This window comes from Etheostoma cragini, chromosome 4 (genome assembly GCF_013103735.1).
Source record: "Etheostoma cragini isolate CJK2018 chromosome 4, CSU_Ecrag_1.0, whole genome shotgun sequence".
Classification (NCBI taxonomy): Eukaryota; Metazoa; Chordata; class Actinopteri; order Perciformes; family Percidae; genus Etheostoma; species Etheostoma cragini.
The window spans coordinates 13,604,638-13,616,446 of NC_048410.1; the positions used below are offsets into that span (position 1 = coordinate 13,604,638).

Here is an 11,809-nt window from a genome sequence, read left to right on the forward strand (position 1 = left end):
GCTCTGTGTGCATGCGCGCTCCCGCGGCCAGGGGATACAGATCCTGGCGGGGATAAGTACATTGGCACGACACCGGCTGTAGGTGTACTTTTGTACAAAATGTGCGTTTAATTTATGGCGGCAACGAAAGTGCGTGTTATAGGGGTTTGTGGCTCTGCAGGTCAGTTAAGTCACCTACAGTTGATCCGCGGTAAAATTTTAAACAAGTTCTGCTACATTTTGGCATATGCCACAATATTCTGTGTAAATGGTTAATTATATATTTATCATAAAATTCTACTATTCCTTCTGTTTTCTGCATCACAGAAATCAAAGGGCCACATTATAGGTTGAAGTATAGCACCTACGCACAAATATGTTTGACTATAAATTTATAATTACTTTCATTTGGATACACTGCCTGAGTATTTCTCCATTGCCACCAGGTCTAATATTTGTATCTCATCTTTTGCAGTTTAAGTTGTAAAGCAGCTTGTGGCAACATCCTAGTGATTGTAAGAGCTCTTGATGCCAGACTTACATAATCACAAGCTGTTTTTGGTATCGCAAATATATTTAATTTATTGTTTTGTATTTTCTCATTGCCCATTTTTCTGTTCTAGAGTAAAGTTGTTGCAAAATGGCAAGTCCGACTGTCCTGCGGATCAATTTTTATGAAGCGTCTGACTCTAGAAACTGCAGCTTCCATCATAAACTGAAGCGCAAAGGAGCAAAGGAGAAGTGAAGGGGCAGAGGATTATGGAAGTCCTGTCTATCACAGATTTGGTTAGTTGAAATGCATATATTGTACTTAGCTGGCCATTTTTTTTTAAGAATCCGCTCCAGACATTAGTATTAAGACGCATACAAGTCTGCATAATTTGTCTTGTTTGTTTTTACGTAGAAAAAGTATACTTTTCTCATGTAAATCCTATACAAGGGGAATTTACTCCTACCTCATAGAATTTCCAGAATCTATTAATGAGCACATTTTATAAAGTTGTCCTGCTGGACTCAAGATGTCCAGTGGTGCAGTAACATTCGGATGTTATTGCGTGAATGTGTTACATGCATGAAGTACTGCATGTTCAGCGCATGTGCACTGTACAGCTTCAAGTTTACATCACATTAATATTGATTGAATACTGGATCAGACTTGAAGTCCAAATTAGTTGGGATATCACAAATTGTGCCAGTAGGCCTGCCACTTAAAACTGGATTTTCACTAAGCTTGGAGAAAATTTCCACTTTTAGCAGATGAGTTTGAAAACAGCCTTTTATGTCTCAAACTGCACTTTGTTTGAGATTCACTGTGTAGAATAATGTAGAATAGATGGCACTTCAGTGATCCCTACTGAAGTTCACATATCGCAGCTGTGTTTCGTGAGCTGTGGTAACATGTGAACGTCCACTATGAGGATCAATAAAGCTCATTCTATTTTACGTAATAAAGCCCAGTGAAGCTTAAACATCCAACAAGAGGAATGAGAAGAAAAAACATTTGAGTAGAGGGGCTCTAAAAGATGTTAAAATCTTAATGTATTTCAATAAAAAAAAAAGTCAAACAGGTCTGTCTCATGTGTATGTTAATGGGGGGGTCAAATGAAATGTATAATAATTTAGGCTCACTCAATTATATTCTGTTGTATTCATTTGATATTAATTAATCAGGCTAACTGATAAACATTCTGTTGTATGGCTGTACTTAATTTGAGTTGGGGCTACAAATATTTATTGGATGGAAATCCTGCCCACAATTTAATTGAGTTCATCCAATGAGTCATTTTTTTGAGTGTAGAAAGAGTATTAAGTAACTATGACTGTAACACAATATTAATCAACCAGTTATTTTAAGTTCCCAGCAGACAAGTGATCCCATAAGGCCATGGAACGTTGAAGTGTTGTATATGTATAGTTACTGGTCTAGTGAGCTAGCAGTATCATTTGGGAGAATTGTAATGTACTGTAATTATGAAACCAGCATTGTGTTAACAATGCTAAATAAAATACACATGGAAGAGTAACATACATGATCCTTTTATTGTTAAAGAAGACATAAAAAAATATCTATACAAACACATGTAGGACTTTATGAATTGCTCTTATTGCCCTAAACTAACTTCATAGTAAACACACTTGCATCTTTATCAGCTATTATTAATCATCTCAACAAATGCAATAATATATATTCATCAAGCCTTGAAAAACAGCATGAGCTGCAGTCTTCATGAACACAATATAACCGCGACAATAACTGTCATATGACTAATTTTAAAAATAATGGTCACAATGTTAAAATAATAACAGTACTTAACTGAATGGCAGGCTAATACAAAGAAGGCAAAATCCATCAGAATGACTGCAGATTAAACACAGCAGGCACCAGGATTAACCAAGCCTGGCTGTAAATCTGGACTGGAGCAGGTTAGCTGCACAGAATAAATCTCCATGGTCATTTATATGCCACTGCTTTAATTAAAAAGTCAATGCTTAATTCAGCCAGGATAACTGCAAAGAATCCCGAATTAATCCTCTATAGGTTTTGTGAAATAGCCTACTGGTTTCTTAAAGGGACATTTCACAATTAGAAAGATGAATCTGTAAATTGGGTCACTTATAAAGTAAAAATGGGAAATTCTTTTAGAAATTGGTGCATTCTAGGCAGAGAAAAACCAGAAAATGTAGATTAAAGACACCAAATCCCTGAATGGACTTGCTTTGCTGCTCAACGAGTCCACTCCCAAGACACACCTACCGTTTACGGACACATCGACAGACAGTGAGGCATTCAACTCAAGTGTGTTTTATTGTCTTTTCAACCATATACGCAAAACAACATTTCACCGTGGCTCTAGTGGTGGCATTATATAAAAACGACATACAAAGCAGGCTACATTTAGTGCACGTACATTATATGCTCCTTAAAGTTCAGCCTACGCATTGGTACCAATAGGGGTACTAACTTCTGTATTAGTTGCTCATGTTTATTATCGGTTATTTATTTTTAACAACCACTTCGATGGGTTTTTCTATGCCATACAATGCCACCACCATGAGGCCATATTTTATTTCCTTTTTTAAATGTTGTCTTTTCCCCTCCAAGAGCATCTTATATTACATTGGATATTGTCACAGTTTTGTATTTAAAAAGTATAGTATAAAATGCAATAATAATGTTTATATCTCCTCACTAGGGGAAGACAGTGGCATGGCTGACGAACTATACAAAAAGGTACGTATTCTTTGCTGGGTGATGACTGGACCCAACAACCTAGAGAAGAAGGCTCGGCATGTAAAGTCCACGTGGAGTCGCCACTGCAATGTTGTGGTCTTCATGAGCTCTGTGGATGACCCTGACTTCCCTACGGTGGGCTTAGGTACAAAGGAGGGTCGGGACCAGCTGTACTGGAAAACGATCCGGGCTTTCCATTATGCCTATGAACATCATGGCAATGAGGCGGATTGGTTTCTCAAGGCAGATGACGACACCTACGTAATAGTAGACAACCTGCGCTGGGTTCTCTCGAATCACACGCCGGACGAGCCAATCTACTTTGGCCGAAGATTCAAGCCCTACACCAAGCAGGGCTACATGAGTGGCGGTGCAGGCTATGTGTTGAGCAAAGAGGCTTTGCGGCGATTTGTAGAGGGATTTAAAAACCAACTGTGCACTCACACTACCTCTGTTGAGGACCTGGCAATGGGGCAGTGCATGGAGAAAGTTGGGGTGCTGGCAGGGGACTCCAGAGACACTGTGCACAGGGAGACTTTTCACCCGTTTATCCCAGAGCAGCACCTTACCGCAAAATTTCCCAAGAGCTTCTGGTATTGGAGCTACTGCTACTACCCCATCTCAGAGGTAAGTTCAGCAAACTTTATGGACTTTCTCTGCTTCTATGCTATTTGCTAACTCTCGAATTAGCCAGTGAACTGCTAGTTTTGCTGCTCTCTCCCTCTCTACTTTAATCAACTGTTGTTTTTTCTGTTGATCAAATTTCAATGCCCGGGTTGTGCGTCCACCACAGTGTTTTGCCCAGGTTTTTTTCCCCTTGGCATTTTTCTTGCCTCCAAGCCGGTGCTAGCATTATGTTTTGGGGTCGTTTGTCTGTCTGTCCCTATTCTTGTGAATGCAATGTCTCAAGACCCCCTGTAGGGAGTTTTTTTCAAATTTTGGACAAACATCCACCTAGACTCAAAAACTAACTTAATACATTTTGATGACCAAACGTCATGGTCACTGACCTCATAAAACACATTTTTGGCCCTAACTCAAGAATTCCCACGCTAATAATAACAACATTTCACACAAAGGTCTTAGGATTCAATTATAAAGTAATGTCATTGTACAGTGGGGCTCAAAAGTTTGGGCACCCCAAGTAAAAATTTGTATTAATGTGCATAAAGAAGCCAAGAAAAGATGGAAAAAATCTCCAAATGACACATTAGACATTCTTTTAATATGTCACAAAAAGTTAGATTTTATTTCCATCTTTTACACTTTCAAAATAACAGAAAACAAAAAATGTCATCTGCAAATGTTTGTGGACTCTGCAGACTTAATACCTTGTACTGCCCCCTTTGGCAAGTATCACAGCTTGGAAACTCTTCTTGTAGCCAGCCAAGAGTCTTTCAGTTCTTGTTTGAGGTACCTTCGCCCATTCTTCCTTACAAAAGTCTTCCAGTTCTTTGTCTGTCACATTGGACTTAACAGTTGGACCGAGGTTCTTTTCATTAAATTCTTTGCCCTTTCTTCTCCAAACGTACCTTGCTCATTCCGGCCAAAAAGTTCTACTTTAACATCATCGGTCCACTGAACTTGTTTCCACAATGCATCCGGCTTGTCTGTATGTTCATTTGCAAACTTCAAACTGTCTTTATTGCATTCCGAACAGAGGATATTGGCATCTGAAAACGCTTTGCTATCTTCTTATAACCTTCTCCTGCTTTGTGAGCGTCAATTATTTTCAGTTTTCTAGACAACTGCTTAGAAGAACCCATGGTGCTGATTGTTGGGGCAAGGTCAGATGATTCTGGGCATTTAAAACCTTAAGATTGACATCACCTGGTCTTTCCAGATAAGGTCGATTGAGAACAATCCGTGACACTGTCAGGTCTCAGCTTTCCAAAGGGGCCGGTGCATGCTATAAACTCTGCAGGGTGCCCAAACTTTTGCAGACACCTTTTTATAAGTTTTCTGTTATTTTGAAAGTGTAAATGATTGAAATTAAATTGAAATATTTTTGACATATTATACAAATGTCTTATCTGTCATTTGATGCGTTTTGGAGATTTTTCTCCATCTTTTCTTGGCTTCTTTATGCACTTTAATACAATTTTTTACCTGGGGGGCCCAAACTTTCGAGCCCCACTGTATATCCAAAAGGTCAACAGTCAACTTCACTGACATCATAATCTTTTCATAATCTTTTCTGGTTATTATTCAACACAATCAGGGCCGTCGAAACCAAGAACAATAACTGTAACCCCCCAAAAAAAATCGTACTAACTCAAGTGGATGGCGGAAACGAGTCCACGAAACTATGAAGACAACAATAGTGGCAAACGATATCCTTGAATCACTTTTCAGAACAGAAATCCATCTGAATTTGCAACATTGCACAATGAAGAGATTTGTTTCACACAGGTGTTGAGTGGCATGACGTGATTATTCCACACGGTGGGGCTCCTTAAAGTGCCCATATCACGAAAAAGCACTTTCTGGGATTAGGGTGGTTATTTTGTCTCTGGTGCTTCCAACGCATACAAATCTGAAAAAATAAACATTCGTGCTATTTTGAGTGAGATAAGGGTTTCTGAATGTGTCCGGCCTTCACTCTCCGGGTGAGCTGGTCAAAATATGCACGGCTTTCTATGGTAACTAGCCGAGACGAGGTAGCTATCCGTAACATGCTAGCTCATTCTCAATGGAAAAACACTGCTATAACCCACACTAGTTCACCCAGCTAATCCTGCCTTGTAATGACCAAAGTTGAAGAAAGTTATCTAGCTGATGTGATCATTACCTTGCTACTGCGCATGTGGAACTCCCAACAAAGATAGTAAAGAAGGGAGATGTCTCACTCTGTAGCTAATACTGAGACCTAAAAGAGGATCTGAAACAATATGCAGTAACAAATTACATTTCTGTAATCGTATGTTGCAACGTCTTCTGTGGGTGCGTGCGTGTGTGAAGCATTCATGTTTCACCGAAAAATACACTTGGTACACTTCTTATTAACTATTTTATTTATGTTATCAAAGTCTTTACTACATATGAGTCTGGACAGAACTAAACTGCAACATGATTGATTGAAGAAGTCATACAATCGAAAGGCACTAATTGTAGTTTTACATTGTAACTTTAACTAAAAAAGTATTTCCTGAATTAACGTGTGACCTACTTGTATTGGAAAACTCTGTCTCTGTAATGTTGCATAAACACTCTCTGTTTTTCCCCAGGGTCCAAACTGTTGCTCAGACGTGTCGGTGTCATTCCACTACGTAGATGCTTCACACATGTACTTAATGGAGTATTACACGTATCACCTGCGTGCCTTTGGCTACAGGTACCGTTACCAGCCACCAACCCCTCTTGGCCACAGTATTGAGCAGTCAAGTTCCAGCGATTCTGCAAAAGGAAAAGAAGAGCTGTCTTCTAAGGAGAAAGGGCAAGTAGACGGGAATGATCCGTCCAGGACTGACAAGAGACAGGATGCAGATCCCCCACCTGCTGCTGGTAAAGATCCTCCAGCTGCTCCAGCAGGAAAATAAAAGTATGGCTGTGGGTGCATGAAGGGACTTGAGCTTATTGGGTAGGCTGTATGTGTATCTGTGTGTCTGCTTAATTATTCTGATAATCTTAGCTTGCATTGCTCACTTTGATTCAAAATGTCCCCACATACAAGCACGTTGGTGAAGGTGAAGGACTTTTACTGATGTGAAATATGACTGCCAGACTCGTCTTAAGGAAAGGAGAAAGAATGTTACCTTGTTTTTCAGGTTTGTTTTCTTTTACAACCAAACGTAATTACAAGTCAGGAAAAGTTGTCTGTGGGCTGCATTCATTTGTAAACTAACTAAAGCACCTTTTTAATCTTATGGATATGGGAAATTATTTTCCAGAGAGAAGTCAAAATTAATTATTTGGCAATGTTTTAAAATTTCTTGAACATTACAAACGCACCAAAACAACCTGATCTACTCCTCTCTACAGCAAGGTAGTTCCTTGTTTGCTGGAGTGTGACTACATTCCAAACAGTCAATAGGCCGAGGAATATGTTTAAGGGTAAAATCCCTTTGTTCATTCTGTCAACCCCCTCTTTTTTTCTATAGGTGACATAGGCCATGCGTAAATACTCTGGGGACATCAGTATTTTTTTAGAGCATATCACAGTTTCCTGCATCCCAAACCTGTTTCAGGCTGCATTCAAAAGCCTTTTCAGGATACAGGCAAGTGTAATGTTACATACATGTTGTGTGTCGGAGTTGATCTTTTTCTTTGCTTGTATTCTGCAGGAGATCTTAAAAGATTTATTTCATGTAGTGACAGACTCTCAAATAGTAGGCTACTTTTTTTTTATAAGTTTATTTACACAACTAGGGTTGCAACTTAGTATTCTTTTATACTGAAAAAAAGCCTGTAATAATTTCCTAAAGTCTTCAAACAGCTTGTTTTTCCAACCAACAGTCCAAAAACATAAACGTGATCAATTAAGACATAGAGAAGCTGCAAATCCTCTCTGAATCGTAGCTGGACCTATGTATGTTTGGGTTATTGAAAAAAAGGCAACAATATATGGATCATCAAAACATTTGCCAGTCATTATTTTTTTTGTGAAAGCAATTTCAGCTGTGATCTTATAGCCTTAATTAAGTGTTAGTGGAATAGAAAAAGGCAACTACATCACATGCATTCATGTTTCCTTATGGTTAATAGACGTGAATTGATGTGACCATGGGGCTTTACAGTCCAGCCAAAGATTTCCATGAAGGATGACAACGCAACTGATGGATAGACAAGCCAATATTTGTGATCCTGGTGACGTAAATCTGGGTGCGTCTGATACATCTGTTAAGATGGTGTCATGAAATCCTGAAAACTTTCAGGATGTTTGCCTGCAGCTTTGTGTTAGTTTGATCTGGAGTGTGTATTTAGTGGTTTTACACACCTTCAGCCAGATAAGGAAACAGTCAGAAATCTCTCTTTCTTAGTATGAAATGCACGATTCTTCCACCCGTGCTTCCTGGATCTGGCACTGGACATACACACTTCACTTACCCCCATCTCTCCCGAATGGACTCATCAGCTTGTGCCTTTTATAAATTTGAGATTGTATGAGCCATCAGCTGCACACATGACTTTGCACTGTGACATTACCATAATGAGAGTGATGCTTTCAGATGGAGTATAATTTTTATTGAATTCTTCCAATGTAATAAGTATAGCCTTTGGGCATGCCAGCAAATTACTTTTAATTAATCAGTGTTTTTTTTTTTTTTTTTTTTTATATATATATATATATATATATATATATATATATATATATATATATATATATATATATATATATACACTACCGGTCAAAAGTTTGGGGTCACTTACAAATTTCCATTTCACTCCATTATAGACAGGATACCAGCTGATCTGGGTGGGTGGCTGATCTTTAAGGGAATATCTACATTTCCCGTTATCAGCAACCATTCATCCAATGTCCCAAAGGCACATTTTGTTTACTAATCTGATATTATTTTAAAAAACTAACTAAGAAAACATTAAACAACCCTTTTACAATTATGTAAGCACATAATGTAATCTGAAGAAATCTGTAATCTGTAATCTGAGAAATTGGCTTCAGGATTTAGGCAAGATTCTGTGATGATTCAGACTAAAAATTATTGTTGTTTATGTGAAAATTTCAATATTGAGTGTTATAATTGCTGTTTTTTTTAACCACTTAAACCTCCCACTTTCCAAGGTAAACAATGTATGAGTTAACTAATGCCTCTCAAAATGCCTTTTGTACATGTTTACACTCGGTTTCTTTCTGTCGATGAGCACAGAGAATTTTCAGGTTGTTTTTTTTCTATTCAAATGAAAAACTCCAGTTCAAACCAAATCAGCATGTTTTACATAAGGGTTTCCTTTTGAAATAATTTAGAAGCAAAGGGCTTCAGTGGAATTTTGTCGGGAGGGCCCCAACACAGTTGATAACCAGCTGATCTGGTTCCTAATGCCAGTGATTAAACACACCCAGTCCTCGACAATCTACTCCATTCAAATTGTATCTTAAGGATAGGTGTACAGTACTGTTTTTATATCTGAAATATATTTATGTTGGTTGTAAATGAGTATTGTGTGAGTTTGTAAGCACACAAGATCAATGTGCAGGATTGTTTTCAGTAAATGGTTCTTAAATCACTATAAATAAATGCATATTTTATTGTACATTTTTTTACATTAGTTATTATGTCAAAACATTTGCCAGTGACAATATGAAAGCATTCATGCATGGTTAATATGCCTTCACCTCTCTGTAGTAAATAACTTTTATACATTGACCTCTTGTTACAGTAGCTGTGAGGACACAAGGTTGTACAGCCTTTGTTGAGGTTGAGGAGGCGTGACATCCTCGCTACAGAAAGCCTTAAAATCTGGGGAGATAGAGAACAAGGTTAGAAAAAGATTCAGTAACAAAGATGTTTTAGTTCTTTTTTTAATTTTATGGAGGATACAAATCAAAGTGCTTCACCTCTCCCTCCCATGATTGACAAATCGGCCACACCTTGAATGTAAATACTCTGGGACAATTCCTGTTATGTACAGAGAAATAGCAAGTCATCAAGAACATACACATAATATTAGTTGGACTGCATTTGCATCACTTTAATGTTGACTGCATGTTTACAGGAATTTGTGTAGTCTAAGGTGAAAAGATACATTTATAAAATGATATTGGCCGATATTGGTGTATAACAGATGTATGTATCAGCCAATGAGTAAATTGCAGCACAGAAATGCCACAGATATGGTTGAGATCATTTAGCAAAAGGGTCATGGTTTGCCCATCAGAGAGAACTCTCACCCCCACAGTCTCTGTTTGTTGTTGGCGCAGGTTATAACACCATAGTATAGAAGAGAACCCCAGCCGTCTATTGGAACGGGATGTTTCATTTGAGGTTTTGCAGATTATCACCTGTATTTTAATGAACTTTTGATGACTATATATTTAAAATCTGTAACCAATTTTAAAACTGCTGCTGGACCAATTGTTGACAAAAGTGCTTAAGAAGCAAAGCAAAGCAAATTTAGATTCTTATCAGCGGGTTAATGACTCCTTTTCGTCGATACTGTTTAACTCTAAAATGTCCTGCTTAGTACCTACACATCTTTGCCATTACTTAACTAAATTTAGGGAACGGTTTTTTTACATATATATATTTGTTTATGTTACATGTTTATGTAAAAATTAATATCAGCTGATATTGTGTTATATACACTATGTATTGGTTGAGCTACAAAATCTCATTTGTTAATTATTGTGCATTTCAGCATAAAAATCTGAAAATCTGCTACAGCGACCTTAAAACTCTGACCATAACACACTTGACTTTGTAAATATCACGTCAATGTATGCCAGTGATTTATAGTTGTGTTCCTTACATACAGACCTTACAGGAAGTAAGACAAGGACAACTAAACCAACCAGTGAAGCAAGATTTGAGCAGTTTGGAGCTTTCTTTATCACTCTGAAATGTAAATTTCATTTTAATTTAAAAATGCAGATTTAAAGCAGACAAAGCCTGCACATTACCATTGTTGCTTATCAACATGTACAAATATTCTGTAACCAATTTCAACTAAACATTGATAGTAAAGGATTTTATCAAAGTCACATACTTTATTTTTATGTATTAGAGAAAGTGGGGACAATTGTTTGGACAGGGTCAAACATTTTAAAGGAACCCGCCACCATTTGTTGAAATAAGGCTTATCATGGTCTTCCCTAGCTGTAGATAGGTGGACCTACACATTTTTTGTCTCAGTGCATGCATTGTTTTAGGCCGGTGCAACACCGGCAGCACCGCCCCTAGTTAGCTTAGCATAGTGAATGGACTCCTGTGTTGCCCGTTAACATGTTGTGAGTAAAAGTGAGCCAACAAAAAAACTACTTAATTAGTTCTTGTAGCCTGCATAATCACAAGTACAAATAACAATGCAGATTAAGACTAGACGACTACCTATGCAGACATTGACATGGGCCTATATTAGGTGGAAGCACAGCCGAATCACTGCCACATGGGCGCGGAAATCACGCAGTACCTTAAACCCCCAACTTTGTCCACATACCCGGCGGCAGATTTTGTGATGCACTGAGACGGTATCCACGAGTGACATGACTCTGTCATGAACATGTCATAAAACATTATAAACAAGTCATAAGCCTTTATGACAAAGTATCTTTTAGTAAGCGTCACTCGATTTTGTCATGACAAGATAGAGTTAGGGTTAGGGTTTGTGTGTCATGACTGTGTCATGTCACTCTTATGTAGAAAACTTCAAGTAAAGTGTTACCCTACCCTTGAGTCCTAACTTAAAAGCTAAGGAACATTTCCAGTTGACATTTTAGATCTGAAAATGCTCTGCACACTGATGAATCACACAAGGTATTATAAGCTATATACAGTGGTGTGAAAAAGTGTTTGCCCCCTTCCTCATTTCCTGTTCCTTTGCATGTTTTTCACGCTTAAGTGGTTCGGAACATCAAACCAATTTAAACAATAGTCAAGGACAACACAAGTAAACACAAAACGCAATTTGTAAATGAAGGTG

At 38.0% G+C, this 11,809-nt stretch overlaps 1 protein-coding gene and 1 long non-coding RNA gene across 3 annotated transcripts in view; one reads left to right on the top strand and one right to left on the bottom strand.

The window, feature by feature from the left end:
• c1galt1b (core 1 synthase, glycoprotein-N-acetylgalactosamine 3-beta-galactosyltransferase, 1b) overlaps positions 1-7,093 on the top strand; it is a 9,799-nt gene extending 2,706 nt beyond the window's left edge. For both annotated transcript variants that reach the window (XM_034870355.1, XM_034870356.1), the window contains 2 exons: positions 3,174-3,838; positions 6,439-7,093. In XM_034870355.1, coding sequence (XP_034726246.1) covers positions 3,174-3,838; positions 6,439-6,750 — 977 coding nt within the window. In that variant the 3' untranslated portion in view covers positions 6,751-7,093. The remainder of the gene's footprint in view (positions 1-3,173; positions 3,839-6,438) is intronic.
• Positions 7,094-8,932: 1,839 nt separating this feature from the next.
• On the bottom strand, positions 8,933-9,777 carry LOC117943308. The gene is made up of 2 exons (XR_004656334.1): positions 9,729-9,777; positions 8,933-9,630 (listed from the first exon to the last, which is right to left on the bottom strand). It is a non-coding gene; the product is annotated as an uncharacterized LOC117943308 (long non-coding RNA).
• Positions 9,778-11,809: the final 2,032 nt, after the last annotated feature.